This window comes from Erpetoichthys calabaricus, chromosome 2, assembly GCF_900747795.2.
Source record: "Erpetoichthys calabaricus chromosome 2, fErpCal1.3, whole genome shotgun sequence".
NCBI classification, from domain to species: Eukaryota; Metazoa; Chordata; class Cladistia; order Polypteriformes; family Polypteridae; genus Erpetoichthys; species Erpetoichthys calabaricus.
Window position 1 is genome coordinate 144,466,511 of NC_041395.2, and position 24,780 is coordinate 144,491,290.

At 37.1% G+C, this 24,780-nt stretch overlaps 1 protein-coding gene across 1 annotated transcript in view; it reads right to left on the reverse strand.

The window, feature by feature from the left end:
- Nucleotides 1–24,780, reverse strand: part of nlgn1 (neuroligin 1) — a 709,352-nt gene that overhangs the window by 7,112 nt on the left and 677,460 nt on the right. Inside the window, 1 exon segment of the mRNA XM_028794590.2 lies at nucleotides 6,438–6,650. Coding sequence (XP_028650423.1) covers nucleotides 6,438–6,650 — 213 coding nt within the window.

Below are 24,780 nucleotides of genomic sequence, written 5' to 3' on the forward strand. Positions count from 1 at the left end.
TTTGTAACTGCTGTATGCTGATATCCACTAAAAAGGTCTATATATTTAGAGAAAAACCTAAAAAACATTTTCTGTAGCTTAACCTCTTGTTTATAAAGTAAAAGAATCTGATGATTTTAGTGTAGGTGACCAGTCCTAGGCCAGTGGTACAACATTGGGAGTCCTTATAAGTCTTTTGCATTGTATAAAGTTGGAAGAGATTTAATAATCTATAATATTCAATGGAGCTATAACGTATGGCCATGTCATGTGCAGTATCAACATTAGCAAGTGGCTCTGCATGGTGCGCTTCAGTTTTTAAGTAGCATATTCACTACACCAACAACCATACTACCAAGACATCTGCCCGAACTGTCATCAGTCATGCGCCATCATTAGTGTCATCAAATGTAAAATATCAATTTATTATTTTGGGCCAGTCTCTGCCACAAGAGGGTTACAGTGCGTCTATCCTGACAGTACAGGTTGCAAGCCTAGAAACCAACTAGGGATGAGATGATATTCCATTTTAGGGCAGACTCATGCATATATCCGCTGTGTTTCATCCTAGACCATTACAACATCTCCAGTAAGCCTGATATGCTTGCCTTTGGGACATGAGAGGAAAGTGGAGTGCCAGAAAAAATATCAGGCACACATACTATTTGTAAGTTCTAAATTGACACAGACTTGAGTGAATGGAAATCAAAGCCAGTTCTTTGGAGTTCTGAGTAGCATGGTGATACTTTAAAGAGTACTCACACATTCTGACGTTGGAATAAACAGAAGCAAAAAATGTTGTGGGTAAACCACTCATTTTAAAAGACTAGATACATTTCTGGCACATTTGAACATTCTGCCTAGTGTTGGTGCAGCAATAAGGAATATAAAAATAGAATGAATTCTGCACCGTTGTGCCACACAGTAATGAATTATTATACTTTTGTTTTTGTTCACCACACACTATATGGTAATATTGCTTTATGGGTCATCTTTCTTATAGTGCCCACTGTATTTGTAAAGTGGGCAATTTGACAGTGTGGCATTGCCCATGCCTAGGTAAGTAGCTGCCAACAACTAATGAGATGAGGCAAAAATGATGATTATCAGTGTCATTTGGAATTTTAATAATATATTTACCAAGACCAAAGACATCCTCTGATGCTGTGCCAAACTGAACTAACCTGTTCATGAGAGATGTGCTGTGTTAGTGTGCTACTGATAAAATATTACTGGTCTGTGATATTTTTCAGACCTAGAATAGGTCCTCCTCACACAGCCTTTCCTGTACAGGAGTAAAGAGATTTAATTCATTTAGCTTGTTGGAACAGGGCAGGCCCTTTAGGCTGGTGGTGCACTTAATTGCTGTTTTCTGCCACGCTGATGTGCCTTTTTTATTACAGGGTGAACTGGACAACCTTGATATCACTAATGCATTATTCATTCAGAGCATAACATCCCTTGATATATATTAAACATTACATGTTAAACCCTAAACTGGGAAGGGATTATTTCATTCATTCATGTATTGGTTCCAAATTCAGGGTTGGCCATATAACACAAATACTGTTCTGCAGCTAAAACTACTGCTCTGCTAGTACCACTTATAGAAGGTGACAGTTAGATAGATAGATAGATAGATAGATAGATAGATAGATAGATAGATAGATAGATAGATAGATAGATAGATAGATAGATAGATAGATAGATAGATAGATAGATAGATAGATAGATAGATAGATAGATACTTTATTAATCCCAATGGGAAATTCACATTCTTCAGCAGCAGCATACTGATACAATAAATAATATTAAATTAAAGAATGATAATAATACAGGTGAAAAAAAACAGACAATAACTATGTATAATGTTAAATATTAACGTTTACCCCCCCTGGTGGAATTAAAGAGTCGCATAGTTTGGGGGAGGAACGATCTCCTCAATCTGTCTGTGGAGCAGGACAGTGATAGCAGTCTGTCGCTGAAGCTGCTCTTCTGTCTGGAGATGACATTATTTAGTGGATGCAGTGGATTCTCCATAATTGATAGGAGCCTGCTGAGCGCCCTTCGCTCTGCCACAGATGTTAAACTGTCCAGCTCCATGCCAACAATAGAGCCTGCCTTCCTCACCAGTTTAAGGATGCAATCAGATTCACCGTTTCTTTATATCCTCACTCTGTTGGTCTGTTAATGCTAAATATTAATGGGGATTGGTCAGGTAAGGAATTCAGTAAGGTAAGTTCTAATCTCTAATCATGACGCAAGAGACTTGGAACGTGTTGTATGTTAATTAGATCATGCCAAGTAAGAATTTCACTGTACTCTGTATATGTGATAATAATAACCCCAATACCATAAACAGTATGTATGACTGTCCAATTATTACTCCAGTCATCACAAAGTTACTGTAATGTGCATTTTTGTGGACTTATGCTACCAACAATAAATACAATGTGAACTGGCATTTCCGCATCAGTTTGCTTTCCATTCCTTTATGACTTATTTGAAATATATTATCTTCAGGAGTTTAAATTTTTTTTTGCAGCTACCAGACTCTACAATGCACCCATCTAGTCACTTTTCTGCATATTCAACACAAATAAAAACTCCTCATTCTGTGTAAATGTATGAATGGGTAGTGCATGTTTAAATTAGGTGAATAATGATATATATATTTTATTTCTTTTTCATGACATTTTCATTATTAAGTGTATCTATTCAATTGCACTTTGCTTCTTGTAACTTCAGGAACAAGAAATAGCATTAAGATTACATACTGTACTCTAAATTTCAAAATATGCCTTCTTCTGAGAATTTCCTTTTGTGGATTTTGCCAGCATGTGATTTGTGTTGAAGCAGAATCTGCGTAAAATTGATTTGGACTGTTACACACAAGTCATTTTCACATGCCAGTGGTGTATAAATCAGAAAATGTAACCATCACCGGCTGCACAGGCTACTCAAAGTTCTGACATTTTAAATTGAAAATTCACCTGCCATTAGCGGTTGTGTAATGTTTCAAGACGTCATTTTCTTCTACTTGCAACTCCCCTCCTGCAGACACACATTCTACCCACTTTCGTAACATTAATATGGCCATAGTTTATGAGATATGCTTTCTTGTATTTAACAGATGACATTAAATGTGCCCTTCTTCTCTAATTTAGAGGCCTCTCTACAATTGATTATGCCCACGTCCATCTTGCAATCCTACAGTATAAAAAGGTGACCTACAGTAGCTTGAACACGTTTGATTAAATGTGTGAACTCATTAGCAGCTTGTCAGACATGCACTGCCATCCAGCTTACACTCATCTTTAAGGACCTTGGACAGAGCAGCTGAAAAGTAAAGATTTTTCATGTTCTCATTTTATGATTGCTGGATGCTCCATTCTGGTCTTGAAGAATTCACATAAATCAGCCATTTCTAAATACGAGAATTTCTCTAAGCTGTTTATTTATTGTTTAAAGTATTAAGTAAAGTTTATTACTAAAAACCTCAAAAAAATGTGTTTTGTAAGTCAAAGGAGATGCTTTACAATAAAAACGGAGACTCTTAAATGTGACTTTTCCTATAAAATGAGCATGTTAATTGTTCAGCCTTCAGATAAAGGTGAGCTTCATATAACTAAAAAGTGACTCTGCATAATGTGGGGTACTGCCTCTTGTATGAAAGAATATATCACATTTCATTTTTCTGTTAAGTTTGATGTTCGTGTGAGGCTTGAATCACTGGCTTCTCTGTTGAAATAACTAAACCTCCATCTTCTTCTGTTGCCATACCTGATCACTCACAACATACCAGTGGCAAAAAATACTACATTCCTAATGAGCAAGACATTGATTTTCATGCCGACAAACATCTAGTAAAGCGGGTTACTCCACAAAGAAAATGGGAAAATGCCAGTAATAAGAAATTTGAATTTTAGCATAAAATTGGCACAATAACTTATAATTACAAGAACTTGTTTATGGATCATTAACACCAGGGAGTTTATGTGTGCATTAAAATTGTAAAATATCTTTAAGTAACCTTAGAAAAAATAGAAAAAATGTTTCTGATATACTAAAACTAATAATTCTTCTTAATTAAAAATTATTTTTAAAATGAAGCAAAGGTTACAGGACTTAATGGAATGTAAACTGAAAAGTAATGTGAGGGCCAGCTAGGCCATGACCATGCAGGACAATATCATGGCATGAACAGAGAATGCAAATACGGAGACTATTATGGCTAAAGAGATGACCGCCCCCAACCCAACTCTTTGTGTAGTGTTACCTGACCTCACAAGGAGTGATGTTTGAACAGAAGAAAACAGACACCAAGACACAGAAATAAAGAATAAATAAATAAATTTGCTTGTGACCTTGATGCTTTGACAATTTTGGATCACGCATGCAAAATATTTATGTGCTCTCTCTCTCTCTCTTTGTAAACATACAAAATGTATATTTTTATAATAAATTTTATCTTAAATGAGAACAAATGACTTTCATGCAGATTCAGACAAAAGATTTCTGAACAGGCACTTAATATCTCTAAAAGGATGACATCTTAACCTGGGATTTTGCCAACATACTGCATGCACTATGTGTTTTTTAGATTGCTTTCCTAGTCATTTGATATGTCACGGCTGCTTATACTAACTGGGGGAGCTAGAGGTGATTATAGAGGCAAAGGGTACAGCGCAGGAGCACTAAATAGGACCATACATACTCAAAAGCCAGGGCACGGTAAAGTAACCAATTGATCTTACGGCGTGTCTTTGGACTATGTGAGCAATCCAGAGTCTTGTATAGCATGTGAACGAAGAGAAGACATGAAAACTTCACAAAGATGTCACCCCAGCAGGACACAGAACTGGGGTCTATATGCATGACTGCACCAAGACTGCTCAGCCACATCGCTCACAACCACAGTTTATATTCTGTGCAAATGAAACGTTACACATGCCAGAGAATTGCAGAGAATATTGAAAATAGTGTCAAGCAAAACAAATCCAAATGTTTAGGTACAATTTTAACTCCATATGGTATATAACTCCAAGCATATATTCATCCATCCATTTTTGAACCTTCCTATTCCAATTACGGGGTTAATAATGTATATGCAGGCATATGGTACACTGTGCTAATAGTATCCAAAACAAATGTCAGGTTCGTGCCTTTTAAATAAATCCATCAAGCCACATCCTTCAACTTTTTCATCCATTCCCATGGCCTTCTAGTTTCACCTGCATCAGCGGTAGTATGTGAGCATAAAAGCACTTTTCCAGGCAAGGAGAGATGAAAGCCACTAGTGACAAGGTACAAATGGTGTATCAAAAACTGGGAAACACTCATCTCAAGAAAATAACAAGGCTTAGTTGGGTCAGGCGAGAGCAGGCAGACGATCAAGGTTAAACAGCAGCAAATGAAGCAGACAAAAGTGTAGTCAGTAAAATGAAAGTCAGATACAAAGCACCCCAAAAGAGAAAGAGCTACATCAAGAGACCGGGAAATACTCAATTATCGAGTGTTGTGACAAAAGCAACACTCGCCTAAATGCCAGGACACAATCAAAGACAACTGAGCTGATATGAAAGCCAGAGAAGTGGCTGTGGCCTTGAGAGAAATAAAAGATAGATTAAAACGTTCATATGGTACCTGTATTTTTGACACTAGGAACACTGCCTGCTTAAGTGACTTACAGTCAACCTGAGATGCAGTGGTCGAATCCGTCCACGTAATATTGTGGTGTCAAGTCAAGTAATTTATCAACTTGGCTTCAATGAGAGCCTATAAACAGCTGAGCCTGAAGCTGAAACTCACAAAGAAAAAGGAAAACCCTGCAGATGCAGGATAATGCAACCTGGCAGGTTAAGACACATTTTCTGAATGTGGTTTGGGTACCTCAGTAAAACAATTAGAAATCAATGTCCCTGGGGGCAAAGCATTATTATCTGCTAATATACTGTTGAGCAACCAAAACTGTACTCTCAATATTTTTGAGTGTTGTTCCCATTTGAGAGGGGCTGGCATTAAAGTCTAATGGGTTATCCATTTATGTGTCATTAGCCATGGAATAGGGGATCACAACACTTCATGAGATATCAACAGATGTGGAGCTGATATGGGTTATGATTCATACAGTGTATCTACAGCAGACTGGGCTGGCAGTTCAGAAACTGACTTCAATATATCATCTAGAAAGGAATGAAGAAATAAAAAGAACAAGAAGAAAATGAAAGGAAGTGTGTGACACTCAACATGTAAACATGCAAAAACCGGACACAAAAGGCAGAAACAAGACAAAGAAATCCACCGTTTTAGAAATCATTTCTGTGTTCTGTGGTTGAGTAGACACTGAAACTTACTGTATACTGTATAAAGTAGAAATACAAACAATTTCACATTAACTGCTAATGGTGGTGGCATGCAGACACCAAAATTGTCAAAATTTGCAACCTGCATTATACCTTTGGTTGAATTGCTCCAACGGTTACCTTCAGAATAATGGGACAAAGTCAAAAGATTGACACAGGAAGCACCTGCCCCTGATCCGAAAACAGTTATTCTTAGGGGATCACCACCAAAAAATGCAATGTTCTCACTAGTCCAGCGTAAGGCTAGGATTTGATCGAGCAGTCCATAGTTTCCTTTAGCAGCTTGGTCACCCGTACTTAGGAAACCTATAAGACATAAATAAAAAAGAGAAAATGGTTTAGTTAAAGTGAAAATTACATTACATTCATTTTCTGAAATTCTAATTCTATTTTAGCCTGGATAGAGATTATTCCAGGAGCAAGAGATGCAAAGCAAGTACAAACGCTGAACAGATGCTAGTTCATGACAGCATGTAGATAAGAACAAATCAACACTGGGGTAATGTAGAGTGACCTGTCATGTAGGCCGCACTGTTTGAATCTTGGAGTATGTGCACACTCTAATCCATGCGGTCAACCAGGCCCATTCTATACCTATGAAATCATATGCAATCATAATGTTTCAAATCACTTCTGCTCTCTGATCTGAAGGCATAAACATGACATGTTTTCTACAAATAATGCACAGATTATACTGACCACATTTTGCACAGTTTCTGCATTCACCATATTTTTATGCTATGACCTTTCATTAAAAATCACTCTGCATTATATCGGAGACACTGCCTTGTCTGTGTATTCCACTCAAATTCTGATCATATTCAGTTGAATCTAACAACATTTGTTGGTAGCACATTTTCATTCAAAACTATAGCTCAAAGTTCTTTACAAATAGTAAAAGAAAAATTACAATTAGAAAATCAAGTGAAAAGTAAAAGCATCTTTGTATTGAGCTTGTTGCGCTTTATAATTCTTTCCCTGAAGTCTGCACCTGATTCATTAAAATTCTAGTGTATATGTCCCGTAGTCTTAGAAGTCTACAAGATGTTTGGACCCTGTTTGAGAGCTGCATGGGATATCTTTAATGTACCATTGATTTTTAGAATATTTTAGTTAGCAATGTATTATTGAAAATAACATAACATTTCACACAGGTCTCGCCAAAGGACCACTTAGAGAGAATAATACCCCCAAGTTATTTGAATATTGATGCTGCATGCTTCGTTCATTCTTTGTTTTAAATTAGTTTATATTCTCTCATATAATGGGCAGTGGGACTTGTGAGTTAGAAAACCATAATGGATGCTTAAAACCAATGCTCAGTCAGCATAATCATACGTACAGTAGTTTCATTTCTGCCTGTTAGAATACCAGAAGCAGTGTGCTCAAGAAACTACTGTTGCTATGCTTTCTAAAGCTGATCAAGAGGGATGGACTTCACAAGAGTGATGAACCAAAGAAAACTGTAAAGAATTGTTTGAAGTAGTGTGGTCCAGCACTGCTTCATTCTCTACTTCCCTGACTCACAGAAATGAGTCAAGGGGATGTACATTTTAGTAGAATGGGACTGTATATCGTCCCTGAAATGTCAGTTAGCTTTGGCACTGGATTTTTAGGCTAAACCAAGAGAACTCTTACACTCATAAGACCACATTTCCTGTGGTCAGGGTCAGTGACATTGGGTACTCACTAAAATCTATTAATCACTGCCTGCTTCTTGAGATAAACCTCTGATTTAATTTGGTCTTGTTCATTGTCTTTCATACTGCAAGAAGCTTAAAAATGGCCCTTCATTTAAAAAAAGAAAACACCTCTAAATCTGGGTGTTGTAAATGGTATAAATCACCTTCAGTCTGACAGCACAAGAAACTAACGTCCATTAACATTTGTAGCTGTTAATTACGTTACCTGTTTTAGAATACTTTGAGAAATACAAAATAGCTTAGTGTGAAACACATGAACATGAATTTAATAATATACAGTATTACACATAAAGGTAAATTCTATAGTGCAGAATATTTCTAACTTCAAAGACTGAGTGCATGTACACAAAGAGACCATGTAAATTAGAATTTTTTTAATTAATTATTATAAAGCAGAAATGAGCCTTAATGTCATTAAGAGATGTGTTGCAATGAAAACTGGCACCCACTGCTTTCTGTCTTGCCTGCCTCACCACCACAGTGTTGCCCTTTTCAACTAAAGACCACATCTTATATACCAGTATACTGGCTAACATCACCACAAATTGCTTTTTAAATTAGGAAATAGCCCAGTGGATCCTGAAGACCCCCCTGTGGTTGCTGGTTTTTGTTCCTATCAGTTTCACAACTGGTGAGTCATTTTCCTTTTAACTCATCTCATCGTTTAATTAGCTTGTCTGTTATTATTTCTCTTATTCGGCATTCAGAGATGTGCATTAGTGGAAGATTTACATAAATTCATAATTAAGAAATATTTGAATTTTTGCCATAACCTTAACAGGAAAATAGCAAAAAAAAAAAGAGTTACATATTTAATTAGCTTCTTTCTGTGGTGTTTGCACCCTTAATTGTATCCTAATACAGATCTTCCTTTAAAATACAAAACCAACAGGCAGCCGTTTTTAAATATATTTTGTAATAAAACAGGATTATTATCTTAATAATGGCAATTAATGATGAGTGATGTGAAAACCAAGGCAAAAAACACTGAATGCTGAAAGACTGAAATAACAGTTTAAATCGGTAGGGCAGAAATCTTGATGATGATGAAAATCTTAAAAATCAAGATAAATACACAATTACCCCATTGTAAAATGTATTACAAATTCTTGCTATATTCCATTAAAAAAGATACCAAACTCAATTTTGTAATTTTTGGATTGACACCAAAACAGGGAAATATCAGGTTGCCTAATTAGGGCAGGAGTTCAATTAAAAGAATAATTTGTGGCAGAGCAAAACCCTGCAGCCACAAAAAGCCCTCAGGACAGAAACTGAGAACAGTTAACTGATTGTTAATGTTATATAGTGCCTTCCACAATTTTTAGTTAAACAATTATTCAATGCAAATGTATATACTGCTTTTCAAATAGTGAACAATCTTGGGTTGCTTTGCAAAACACTTACTGATTCATCTAAACTCACATTTTCCAACCGAGGATCAGAGGGGGGCTACAAGGTTCGCTGGCAGCATCAGAGGCAAGGCAGAAAGGAGTTGCCAGTCCACTGCATGGCACACTCATTCATGCTGTTGCAAGAAAAAAACAAGATCTCCAACAAACTAACTTCCAGAAACCAATGTACCAGGAGAAAACAAACACACAGAGAACACACAAAATCTACACAGATAGCCAGACTTCAGGAAGTTTATCTGACCAATTACAAAAGGCATTCCAATAACTGAAGTAAATGTCTTATTTGATTTGTCTGCATGATAAAATTCTTCAGAAATACCAAACTGCACAAGGATGAACAGAGCTCGCTTTAAAATACAAAACCAACAGGCTGCTGCTTTTAAATATATTTTGTAATAAAACAGGAATTATTACTTCATAAAATCAATTTCTGTTAAGCTATGTGTAATATAATTCATGAAATGCAGTTTAGGCACAGAAATCTGCAAATCCATAGCTTGTAAAATATGTTTATGGAAAGAAAAAATAAAATAATAAAATAAAAAGCAATTGTGTATGAAGAGCTTTTTCAGAAGCTCAACATTTGTAATGGAGTTTCACTTTTTTATTGAAAAGAAATGTTTTATTTATTCCTAATAAAGCCCTTTGGCAAAAAGTATGAATTAATTTTTCCAAAAGACTCATAACTACAAAAAAAAACATAGCCTACAAATTAGTATATTTATTAAAGTACAATACCATTTTTTCCACTATAAAGTACCAGTGGGTGACGGCAATAACTTAAGGCAGGCGCCCAAGAACTATTATAAGCCCCCAGCCATGGCAGCACCTTTGCTAAGTAATATTTAGCGGATGGCAGGGGCTACAAAGTTTGCAAAAAAAAAAGCTATTCTGTTCCAAATAGCATAACAGAAGACGTCTAATGGACTGGGGTGCTGCCACAATCAAAGGGAATCTTTGAAGCTTTTCAGCCCTTCTTATACTGCAAAGCCTGTCTCATAGTTTAGGGCCACCATAAATTTTAAAAAGCTGAAACGTAAAACCTGTTTACAGACATAAAGCACAGGGGGCTCTTTGCTCTCTTCAGTAATAACTAAGGAGTTAGGTTTCTACTCATTATACTCAATCTAGCACTGATTATACAAAACGTAGTTATTGGAATCACTTTAAAAGACAATGTAGTAAGCAAAGATTAATTTCTGAATGAGGCACACTTTTTATAAACATTTTTTATTTTAAATAGTAATTTTAAAGATAAATAATAAGACTAAACACTAAAGAAAATGATATCCTGTATCTGTTAGCTAGATCCTATAGACAAATTGCCTTGCATTCACTTATAATATTCCAAATGATTGCCTAAAATTACATCCGAAGCTTGTGAGGAATAAGAAATGCAAATAAATACTACAGACCTGCATGCATATTTGAATGGAGGTCATGAAGAACCTTTGTGTATCAAATGCTAAGGGCTATGTCTGTCTGTTACGTGATCACACACAAATCACTAAGGCTACAACCTTGATCTTCATCTAAATCAACAGCACATGACATGATAAATAATGATGAAGCCAAAAATGTGGTAACCTCCATAAAGTTATCAGAGTTTATATCTTTTCATGGCTAACTTCAAAGGGAAAGAGATCCAGAAGGTGAATGGCAGAAAGAAAAAGAACAGGAGCAACATCCACTGAGCATGAAACAAATAGCAGAATCCAATTATGAGACTGAAAGAAGAAGAAGAAGAAGGACGGCTTTGATATTCACTAAACATCAAGGGAATGTGGCAAAGCAAACCTGCTGGTACTTGCAAACTGCTGGAACTAGAATCATGATCTTGGGAGACTGGAGGTCTGGGTGTTTCTAGTTATGTATACAACTGCACATACAGTGCATCCAGAAAGTATTCATAGCGCATCACTTTTTCCACATTTTGTTATGTTACAGCCTTATTCCAAAATGGATTAAATTCATTTTTTTCCTCAGAATTCTGCACACAACACCCCATAATGACAACATGAAAAAAGTTTACTTGAGGTTTGGGGCTCCGACATGTATACAAACAATAAAAACCATGTCAGGTATTTTATATAAAGATATATTTTAACAAGCTGCATTTATGGGAAACCAATACTAGAAGAACGTTCCAAAAATAATTACTTAATAATGCTTCTGAAATGAATTAAGCATATAATAATTTTTGAATACATCACATACATAGATCACACAAAATATGAATGTTGTGATTACTATGCGCTTAATTTATTATTTCTGCGCTCTATGCAATTTTCTAGCAACATGAACAAAAAATAAAAGCTAATTTTTTTGCCCTGTTAATATTGTGGTGGCACTGGGGTGCATAGGTTAGTTTCAGACTATGGAGTCTGAATCCCAGTCACTGCACAATCATCTCTATGCCATTGTGGGTTTTTTCCTGCATCTCAGATATGTGCTGGGCTAATTAATGACCGGTACGAGTGTGAGCAAGTGAGCTTTCTGTTTGATGGATCAGCTCCTAATTAATTACTATTTACAGCTTTTTTCCCAGTGCTGCCAGGATAGGCTTCTGCCATCCCTGACCCTGAAACTGGACTAAAGGGTTTTAGGAGACAAATGAATGGATGTATTTCAATTTTGACAGTAAGTATAATGAACGCAGCATTGTTTCTTTCTGATAGAATAAATCATCTTATTGCTTTAATTCAGGAAAATGTAGCCTTGTGTTATAAAATTATCTCAGTTAAAATGATCATTTATGTTTTTTATTTGTGTCCTTATATGATAAAAAAGTGTCAAGCAAAAACTAAAAAGGTGTAATACAAGATGCTTACATGTTCATCATCACTACTAAGGAAAAGATAAGATAATATAGCATTCTCAAACCCAACTAATCCAATTCAGGGGTGCAGAAACAAGAAAGTAGTAGGCTCAAGTAACAAACAGCGCTGGACAGGATGGCAGTCCATCACTTACCTATTCACATACAGGCCCAAAGCAAACAATTTGGAATCGGCAGTTAAGCTAACAACTGCAACCTTATGGGAACAAAACTGGAGTACTGGAGAAAAACCCTCACAGACATGGAGAAAAACTGTAAACTCGGCAAAGACTACTGTATCTCCAGGGACAGAAGTTGAAGCTATTCACCTCTGGTACCTGTTGATACTCACAAATTTAGCTATTGTTATACACTATTTAAAATGTACATCAGATGTAGATGCTAGCACTGTAAATGTACAGATTATGAGGAGTTTAAATTTTTTTTGAATCCTTACCTGGCCAGGACGCCCAGACTGTGGAAAGACTGGGGGAGAGAGTTGTGGGACAATGTCTCTCCCGGACCGATAGGGGGCAAACCTGTGGTTTCTAGTGGGGCCACCGGTTATGAGCATGGGAGCTCAATCCTGTTGGAACCCGTGGCCACCGCCAGGGGGCGCATGGACCTTTCCAGGGCCTTATTTGGTCACGCTTCCGCCACACCCGGAAGTGTGGCCGGAAGAAACTTGTTAGGCACTTGGAGTCCATCCAGGTGCCCTATAAAAAGGAGTCGCCTCACTCCTTAAGTGAGCCGGAGTCGGGTGGAAGAGGACGGAGCTTGCGACTGGAGGAGTGGAGGTGGCAGAAAGTATAAGTAAGACTAAAAGTAAAGTACTGAGCTGTTGTGGCTGTTTTGGTGCACTATGTTGTGCAAGGAAAAGAACTGTAAAATAAATGTGTGTGTTTTTGGACGTTGTGTGTCCTGGTGTCTGTCTTTGGTTTATTGTTCGAAGTCAGTAATAATACACTTTCTTAAAATTGTACTGTCTGATTACCTATCACAAGGGCATGTGCTGAGGGTCATCTTTTAGAATTTTAATGATCTATTTATTTTGAGTAGTACATGTGGGGGTATTCGATGTTTCATTTCCATATCCAAAACGTATGAAGTCCAGTGTAAAGAAAAGCAGACACCTATATAACGCATCATTTCTGAGAACTAATTTCAAATATATACTGACTTGTCAGCATTGGATTTAAATACAAATAGTCACTGACATAGCAGAAATCCAAAAAGAAGTTACGTTTCTGCAAAGTGCCATCTTATCACATGCATCTTTATACACGTCCGCTTTTATAAAGTGTAGATTAGAAATGGACATCAAAGGACAGATCTGTACACCACCATCTACTATCATGTACTGTACTCCAAAGGCACAACATTGGCTTGCAGGCGATGTCATTTGATAAGCAGGGAACATCTGCAGGATACAGAAGGAAAATCAGAAAATGGATCAGATTATTTTCCTATTTTATTAGCCAACAGAAATTTATTAATTTCAAAGCAGCAGTGAAGCCCATCTTAAAAAAAAAAACCAAAACTTTTCAAGGAAGGCAAAAAGAGAGAACTTACAGTTAGGCTTCTAGGTAACACGGTTGACTCTTAACAATTGTAATAATTGCACTTTCAGGTAAAACAATCTTTTTTCTTAAAAAATCTTGAAAATTGTGTGTTGGGCAATACTGAGCCATCATAAAGCTCTTTCCAGGCACAGTATAAAAAAGCTCATGTGGTCTCATAATTGATGACTTGCTCGGGTGACTGACTGGGATTTGAACCTATCTTCCTATCTAGAGCCTTAACTGTTCCACTTTACAGGGTCATGGAGCATAAAAACTGGTTAAATAGAATTTTTTTTTACATAAAAAATTAATTCTTGATGTGCCACATGAAAAACGTCCGGCAAGCTGAGGCTTGTCATCGTTAAATACATTTTTGTGGATCCTTGCTGAGTTAAAGAATCTAATTATTTACTGTATATTTCAGCAGCTGAAAAATAAAAACACTCCTATTTATTAAAAGGTTATTATAAAATGAAATATTTTCTAGCTACACTGTGTATCACATTTTCCCCTCTTTTATTGCATTAAATCCCAATATTCAGTATACTGTTCCAGGTATTAAATAGCACTACAATAACAATGAGATGATAATTTTGACACTTATTGTACGTTCTGCCAGAAATCCTTAGAGAAGTTGTTCGTATTTGGCCATTGTTTCCATTTATCATTAATTAAAGCTGCTTATAAAGTGCATCTATGGGCATGTCTTGGCAGCTTTAATTTGGCTTTTTTTTTTTTTTTTGTTTGCACGTGCTTACCCTCCTGAACTACTTAATGGAAAGGAATGAAACCCACAAAACTAGACAGGCAGCAGAAGGGAAATAATATTTCTATGAAGAAAGCAAATTCAACCCTTTAAAAATGACAGATCAAACAGAGCATCAGTTTAATGAAGCGCTACATTGAATGCTTTTATTCATCTCCCTATTCATCTATTTTCATTCAAGTTTTCCTGGTGAAGCCTGCAGTGGCATCAAATCACCAGACCATGTTTCCCATAACCTAGTAACATACTCCATCTCTTACAAGGAGATTCCCAGTTGGTCTGATTATGGCTGTAAAATTCAATGCTTCCAATGCATTTCTTGTTTGCCCCGAGATCTTCTCCTTATGTATTGCATACCTCTAATGATACCAACCCTGGAGGCATCCTTGTGAGATGCTGGAACCACTCAAACTGGCTCCTCTAGTTCGAGAGAATTTATAACTACATTAGAAATCTTGCTTAGATTACTCCCTCATCAGTCTTTCATAAAAAATAAATCAAGTTACCCACCTGAGAAATAAAATACTGTCCAATTTCCAATTTTTGATGCGTCTTTTTGGGTCTTACTTGACTGTCTGGTATGCCCCTTCTAGTATAAACTATTTTTAAGGGCAGCCTTGCTGGGGTTTCCCTTCTTCCACAACCAAGCAAACACAATACACCCTGAAACTCACACTTTTGTCTCTTCATTTACATGCTATAAAACAGATGAGAAACAGAGTTTCCCAGAAGGAAGCTTTATGTGAACATCTTCCCAAGTGGTAGATCCCAATGGGACAATTTGGACTTTTCTACCAGAATCACTGAGCTATGATGTAACACTGACCTCACACTTCATGTCATAAAGTTAAATAAGTTAAACATAACAATCACATCAGGCAGAAACAGCATTTTTGGGATTCCATTGTACAGGGTAGCGCAGGGAAATGGGAAATTTTCAATTGATGTTCAATGCACGAATAAATACATTAAAAAAAACATTTAATGATGAAATGTATTGTACAGGATATGCAATTAATGATGGTAATCAATAGTCATTTTATGTTCTGAAGAAAACATCATATAGGTGTTGTCTATTTCTCCGTACACATTTTGACAACCTGTTGTGGAAATTCTGCATTGCTTGACGAAACATATCAAGAGGAATGCCAGCGATTTCCTCTTTATTCCTCCTTTTTAGTTCAGCAATGGTTGCAGAATGTGTGTGATACACTTGGCTTTTAAGATGTCCGCACAGAAAAAAATCAGAAATAGTGAGATCTGGGGATCTCTGAGGCCAAGGAATGTTATTGTTGCGTGAAATGATGCGTCTTCCAAACAATTGTCAAATATCTGCCATTGATTGTCGGGCAGTATGCGAAGTGGCTCCACCTGGGGACTTCATTTTTTTGTCTGAACCCATTTCTTTGAAATTACGCACCCATGTTGTAACTGCATGAGCAGATAAGACACGATCATAATGTCCTAACTGGTAATGACGCCAAAATTCCCTTTGCGCAGCAGTCACACTATCACCGTTCTTATAAAAGGCTTTCACAGTGAACACTCATAACTAATGGCAAGGGGTTCTAAACGAGGTTGCATTGGTCTAAACAACTGACAACGCCCCAGGGTCGCCAACACCGAGTTCCAAAATTTCCTGTTTTCCTGCGCTACCCTGTATTTGATTTACTTTTTACCTGCCAAACACATTTATGATAAGATAAGGTAGTGCTTTTAAATTGGATCCATGGGTGTGAGTGAACCCCACAAAGGACTTGTGTCTTATTTTGAGTTTGGGTCTTGTGTTGAACCTATTGGGGTAGGCCATGGCCGCCTGTTAAACTGAATTGATGCAGTTTGAGATTGTTATTCATGACATGCATAAATTCATATATTTATATCATCACACACTTAAATGTAATGAGTGATTTGCAGCATGCACTATGATGGCACTTCAGTCGTCTTTCTTACACTGAATAAGAGAATGAGGGTTACAATAAAAAACGTCAGTTTCCCCACCTTACCATCTAAGTCGCTGGAATAAAACAGTAGTACAGATCAAAAGTGGGGCACCATTAGCTGACCACATCCCCAGATGACACTTTGCAAAGAGGAGCACTAACTCATTTTTCTAAATTGAGACACTGTTGCAACAACTACTTTCTTTTCAGTTGGCATCTTGTCTTTGTTTATAAAACAGTGTCTCAATACCTTGATGTGTTCTGTGTCATATCTTTTACAATATATAAATAGGTATATTTAGATATTATGTGTGCTGAAAGCTGTGAGGAAGCAACGAGTGTCTCGAGCATTCTGAGGTTTATTCATAAATAAATAATTTCTGAAGTATGAATACAGTGTTTTTTGGTCACCCTGGCAATTCTGCCAAGACAGGCACCAGGTCTTTGAGATGTTGAACTAAATAAACAAGTTTAAAAAAATAAGTGGATAGATGGGACATTTGTTGAATGTATGGAGACCCAGAAGGCAGCTTACCTGAATCCATTTAATTGTTTTCAATTTCCTGACATTGCTAGGTGTGCATTTGCTACTGTAGAACACAAATGAATGAATATCAGACATGAATGAAAAAGCAGTTAAAATCATGCATTTTTAATATTTTCCATCCTGTCACATTCTAATTCTAAGCAGCCTTTGTATATTACAACTTACTTCTCTGTGGAAGGAATAAAATTCTGAGGTCTGAAAATTCTTTTCGCAAATCCAAATCTAACTATGTGATACTTGGCAGAGGTGACCATAACTCATTTCATCTACACGGCTCAGAAACCATCCACAATAAAATGAGTCAGGGCTTCTCCTTCTTAGAAAGGGACTTTCTATCACCTCTATGAATATTTCAGATCTCTCATCCTCAGCCCTGAGACGTGCACCTGCTAGCTTTTCAATCACTTCTCCTCTCTTAAGATGAGGAAAGCGGAGCTGGTAAGCTACTTAATTGTTTAACCTGCTGTCTTCAACCTCTCCATCTACACAAAGAGTTCTTGTGTGTGTGTGTTTTTTTTTTTAGGAGTGTTGTATTGTTTGAAATCGCTGATGAACATGTTTGTAAATGGGTGAATTAGAAAAATGTGCTGCTACTGCTGCTGTGATAGGTCTCAGTCCTCAATAGACTGAATGAAAATGAAAACATATAAAGTAAATGAATGAAAGATAATGGCCATTTATTTTATATAGAATCATCCCAAAGTACTTTATTCTTAAAGAGATGCAATGAATCTGAGGAGGGACATGAATTGGCAACCTTGTGGTTTCAGGTCCAATGCTTTAGGTATAGGGCCACACTGCCAGCTGCTAGGCCATAATGCCTAAATGAACTAGAATGCCAGTTTTTGTGTGAAATACCTTTTGAAACATACGGAGAAAGAAGCACTTATTCCATATAGTGCCTTCCAGAATGAACAAATAAAGCCCAATGTCTTAGCCAATAGGCTGCTTAGCTTGTGTAAACAAATGAAAAAAAACCAAATATGAGCACAATTACCCTGCTGGTTTAGCTTAACAGATGCACCTACAGAAGTTTGAGTCTCTTCTGTATTCACCTGCCTCCTGTTATTTTTTTTTTTATTTTCATCAAACTCTGGCAAGTACAATAAATAAATCTCTAGCAACTCCAAAAGCCATTTGTCCATGTATAAAATTTTCAGTAAAAAACAAACACCCTAACTAACACAACAAACCATAAGAGTGTTTTTTAACACAGGCCACGCTCCAAATCTACAATTTCTGAGAGGACTTACTTACTTACACAGTGATATTTTGCATTACTTGCTCTTAACACAATATTTGAAATGAAGATGTGATCATAACTGTCTTAACAACAGCCAGTGAAATGAAATAATATGAAATAACATTCCTTCCCAGCATCTTCTCCTGCAACCATTGTCCCTCCAGCACAGACATTATTCAGCCGTGGCACTTTATTTTTTTTTCACCGTTACACTGCAATGACAGCATTAGTCACAGCCGTCAACAGATTGCTTGCAGTGCACATAGCCCAGCAATAAGCAATATAAAATGTAGTCTTCTTTATTCAAAACAAGGCATTTATTGGGAAAAGGCTGATTAATGTAAGAAACCCCAGCTCAAATCCTTCCAGTCTAACAGAAAATACTACTGGCTCCCAATAAGGCACCAGTCCTCAATAGTTCATATACTCAAAGGAATATTTTCATAATTCATAATGAATCCCTGCATGTGTAACAAAGAATTGTATTCCAAAACAGATGTTTTAACATAATGAGACAGAAGGACAAACCTTAAACTCATCAGTTGTTATTTCATTTGCATGACACCTCTGGTATGGCTCTTGTCTACAGTAGCATGAACAGTAGAATAGCACATAACAAACATTTTGAAACCTGCTTATTCCAATTCAGGACCACTCAGGGTCAAAGCCTATGCCAACTACACAGAGAACAAGACAAAAAACAACACTGAATATGGTGCCGGTTTATCACAGGGGCTATTCAGGCACACAAACACTCCCATACACACACAGTCAATTAATATTCTCCAATAAACCTAACAAGCACATTTTTGGAATGTGTGCGGAAAACAGGTAATCATACCTCAGTGTTTATTTTAGCATGTAATTCAGAAGAGAGATTTCTCAGCACCAAATTCCTATGTATGGAGACTCAAAATGGCGTCTGGATTGAACAATATGTTTGCCCCTTTTATGTCTTCTTTGACGTCGAGGGATGAAGTTAAGCGTTAAGTGCAAATAACTGATTGCATTCGGGGCGTGGTTAATTATTGGGGGGTGTAGCCTAATAATGGGAGGGATTTGGAGCACCAATCAATCCTTCAGTGTCTCCTCCTGTGCTTAGGTGTGATGAAAACAGTTTGCTTATGCATCTGTTAGGAAAGCCAATCAACACAACACATTCATGGCACATGGAAATGCTTCTCTTAGGTTATTTATTATTTCTTTATTTGACTATGGATTCAGGAAGAAATTCAGTTTTAGAAAAACTAAAAAGTTGGAACTAGAAAACAGGCAGAACTTCTAAGCAAGTGGTGAAGAAAGACCTATAGAGACTTTACTTTTGGCATTAGTGCTGACACTGAATGCCTGCCATGTGATATACTGCATTAAACATGAGGGCATGTCAACTTTATTATTTAGATACACATTTGGGGGGCTGAAAAGTTAGGGCAAATACAGTAACTGACTCCTGCTTTACACAGAGACCTTGGACAGAGCTATAACATGAGCTTTGGTATGCTCTTCAGTGACATTTACTTTTCACTGTTTTCCTTGTATTATGGTTTCTATTTTCTGTGCCAACAACCCACACACAAAAACAAACCAAGAAAACTAAACCTATTAGATATCATGACGACTGGCTTCACTAACATGGTGTCAGAGGGCAACTGGCAGGGCACATTTTCTGGAGTGGGCTGCAAACTATAAACAGCAAGAGAGTGGACTGTGGGAGGAAACTGGGGCATCTGAAAGAATTAATAATCCATCCATCCATGGCAAGTATCATAGCAAATTGCTTTAGAAAAAAAATATTTTATGTAAAGTAAACAATAAAAAAAACATACATACTTTAAAGCCCTATTATATTTTGATGAATTTTTACATGTAAACCAGCATTGTTAAAGAAACTGATTCATGAAATAAACAATTCCTTAACATTCAAGTTCCTGTTTGTCCTCCTAACAGTAATAGGCTCAATTGTTGAATAAACAGCAGCTGCTTGAGCTACTAACACCTACAGTATACAAAGCATACAGTAGGTGTAACATTTCAGCAGAGAACATTACCAAGCTAGAAGGTATTTTAAGCTGGCATTGTAGTTGTGCACTGTGCTTTCAGTCTGAAATAGTTCCAAATATACTCTTTGATATCCTGTTTGCAATCTCCTTGGATTTCTTTTGAAGTGCAGTGAATGACTTTGCCATGTGTCTGACAGATAAAATGTTTATATGCAGCCTGTCCATAGTAGTATGGAGGTGCTGTTCCCTCAGATCTGCAAGGGACTGGGTTGGAATCCCAACATGGACAATCTCTTTCTCCCCTAATCTGTATGAATGTCTCCTCGATTTGCAACCCACATCCCAACACTAAATTTGGCTCACATGAGTGAGTGTAAGTGTGTGCATAAATGAGACTTGCAAAGGACTGGCTCATCATTCTTGTCATATGCTGTTCGTTCCATGGAAAGGTTCCTGCTCCTGGATGCCTTGATTAACTTGATGGATGGAATAATGAGAACCATTCTAAGACCTTTTAAAAGTACTAAGTTGCATCACCATTAAGGTGTTTACAGTTGGGGGTGGCAGAATGTTGCAGCACTTGGCTCAACATCCTTACAGGTCCATGCTTAGGAGTTGCTTAGATTGAGTTTGTACATTTTCCCCATGTCTGTGCAGGCTTTTCTCTGAGTACTCTCATTTCCTTCCCACAAATCAAAGGTGAAATGGCCTGTGGGAATGTGGATCCTCAACTAGACTACAGTCTGTGCAAATTATGCCTTATGCCAAATGCTGTTGGTACAGGATCTGGCCCTCTGGCACTTGGGCAGGATTAAGCAAATTTGAGGATGTAATGGATGTTCAATTTTACATTTGCTACACAAACAAGTTTAATTACTTGCTCACAGTCACACAGTGCATAAAATGTGAGGAGTAAAACAGCAATCCTAAAATTTAAATCCACCTCCTTAGCCACTAGAACACAGTGTTTGCCTGCTTAAATAGCCTCTGTAAACAAGCTGAAAATCATGCAAAAGATTAAAAAACTGCTCTGTGTGGTCGGTGAAGATTTACCAGAGATGCTAAGAAGCCACTGTATTTTAGGGGGAACCACCATTAAAATGTTATATCAGTATCAATCAATCTGGTTGACACAATTCAGCGCCTACAGGCACCTGCAGTTCTATTAAGTGTAAAGATAGTAAAATATGCATAGCTAAAATAGAAATTAAAAATATTAACTTATTTTATAACTTTAGCCTACTTGGGGTTTATTATGAGTTCAGGGATGTCTCAAGAGTGCCAGATCTCATTACACTGTGTATGGACCAGGTTATAGTTGGACAGAATCCATCATATTAGTGACAAAATGTGACACCTTTATTCTATGATTAAATATGGCTTAAGAATGCAGCAGTTCCAGAAGTTACAACTACATTACTATCCCTTCACTAAACAGCATTACACCTGTGCTTAGTTACAGAAAGGTGGTTTCTATTAGTTGAGCAGGCCGGTCACTTGTTGTATGGCAAAACATGCAATTTAAACATGGACTTCCAATGTGAACAAACTATTTGAAATGTTATGTATTTTTACTATAAGCATATCATACAGGTGTGCTTTGCTCCATCATTCAGAAATGTTATGTTCACAAACCGAGCTGTGTTACATGGAAAGTTATGGCACATAATTACAACAGGGATCATGCTTCACTAGGAACAATAATGCGTGAAGCACAATGACACTCTTGAACGAACGCCTGTGCCGTTTCATTATAAGAGAGCACTCTCATAAAGAAAAATCATTAGTTTTAAATGCTTTACAGAACATCTGGCATTCTTGGCAATAGCAGTTTCGGTCACTGGGTCATAAAGATCAAACTGCACTTACCTAAAAGGCTTGCTATCTGCCATGTCCTACTTCAGAAAAGCCATATCACTATATATCACACAAAATGAACCACTGTGATAAAATAGTGATAGCAGGACAGCCAAGCTTAGATGTAAGGTTTGCAAATAGTTTAATGTGTGGCACACTTCAGTATTATTATGGCTGAGGTTATGCATTATTCAATGTTACATCAGGGTAACCTCAGGGTACCTTTAATGCCAGGCATCAAGCCCCTCTCTTTTGAATGTGAGGCTGGCCTCTTCCAGTTTATTAGTAGTGGATGAAAGACATCTTTTAGGCTTTGGTCAAAACAAATTATGTACTGCTGCATTTTGATAAAAATACATTAGAAAGTTTTACTTTACTTTGGTTGTAATCAAAAAAGAGTGGTGACTAAATATCACTCAGAAAATTTTTTTTCATTTGAAACGTTCATGGCCACCTCCACCTATTATAAAGCTCTTGGCACTTCCTGTAGAAGACCATTAGGTGGGGAAGGACAGTTTGTTTATTTTTTATTTTTGACAATGTGAGTGCAACCATGGTGAATGATTCATTGCACAGAAAATATTATGACTTACAGTTAGTCCAGCCTGACCAAAATCTCCAAATAATAATTCCTGGCTTAAGACTGCATAGGAGGCTAGGGAGACAATATTATCAATCGGGGCATTCATAATCATTATTAGACATCAGAGGTGCTACAAAGACATTATAATGCTGAAACTAGTCTTCATTATCCAGTTTCTAATATATTTTAAGTATTACATGAGCAGTTTAAAGAATGCACCATGGAAGAATTTAGATGTAACAATATTGCACACCTGTTTTTCTTTTCCATCTATAGCCAACAGGAGCAAAACCCAGATAGAAAAGTGTGACCTCACCTTGGACTCTGCCTCTGAACCCCTTTTCAAACACCCGGCCTTACAATTACTAATATATCAGCAGAGATGAGGTCATATCAGTGCATCCAACCAATTTATTTTCCTTCTTTTTTATTATTTATCTTTCCTAATTAAACAGGGGTGAAAAAGAGAGTGCAGGCAGGGTGGAATGGGTGGAGAAGAGTGTCAGGAGTAATTTGTGACAGACGGGTATCAGTAAGAGTGAAAGGGAAGGTCTACAGGACGGAAGTGAGACCAGCTATGTTATATGGGTTGGAGACAGTGGCACTGACCAGAAAGCAGGAGACAGAGCTAGAGGTAGCAGAGTTAAAGATACTAAGATTTGCACTGGGTGTGACGAGGATGGACAGGATTAGAAATGAGTACATTAGAGAGTCAGCTCAAGTTGGACAGTTGGGAGACAAAGTCAGAGAGGTGAGATTGCGTTGGTTTGGACATGTGCAGAGGAGAGATGCTGGGTATATTGGGAGAAGGATGCTAAGGATAGAGCTGCCAGGGAAGAGAAAAAGAGGAAGGCCTAAGCTAAGGTTTTTGGAAGTGGTGAGAGAGGACGTGCAGGTGATGGGTGTAACAGAGCAGGATGCAGAGGACAGAAAGATATGGAAGAAGATGATCCGCTGTGGCAGCCCCTAATGGGAGCAGCCGAAATAAGAAGAAGAAGAATTGTTGGTAGGCCTACTACAACTTTTTAAAATGTCTGAACTGTTAAATACCGTAGATATGGAAATAAATAATGTTAGAATGGTACAAGCCAGCACATTTGTGCATAAATTGCCTGCTGTTGGAAAACTGAGTTTACACTCTTAATAACACAATGTTTGCTTGGTCTGATGCAGTGCATGATGGTTTGCAAAATAAAAGTCTTTACTATATTGAACTAAATGAATAGTGCCATTTTTCCATCTAACCTTGTGAATTGCTAGACATTCCAGAAAAGGATTTTGGGCCTGTTGCTATGTAGTGTGTAGCAAAATCATATTATTATTATTATTAGTAGTATCCTATCTAATAAGGTTCAATTTTATATTGCCTTTAGGCACATAAAACATCAGTAAGTAAACACAATCAGTAATGAAATAACAATAAGTGAACTAATTAAAACGTAAGATAGCAAAGCACAAAATGGAAAAAAAAAAATAACCAGAATGTAAAAAAGAATAAAAACATTAAATGTTAAGACAAGAACAGTATTGGCAGAATAGTCTTCAGCTTAGTTTTGAAGGAAGACAAAGAAAAGCATTCTCAGATACATTGGATAAAAGAATTCAAAAGTTCAGAGGCCTTGCCACTGAATCACCTGCCACTTACCAAAAAAATTTAGTTTGAGGTACTACCAGCAGTCCAGTATATACACATAAAGGTTGTAAGGGTGAAGGGATTCAAACAGATCAAGGGGGGCCAGGACCATGCAAAGTTTTCATTGTGGTAAGGAGAAATTTGTAGTTTATGTACAACAAGCTGTACCCTGCGGCTCTGCTTGCATAGTAGTGAAACAGGATAAACTTTAAAAAGCAAGAGATAATTGAGAAGAATTTATATATTGATAGCTTTCATATCTGAGGGCCTCCTGATATATAATATTTTTGGTTTTGCTATCAGGGGCGAGAATGTAGCTGTGATCTCTTTGCAAAAATATTAAAAGTTGGCAAGGTACCTCTGGCC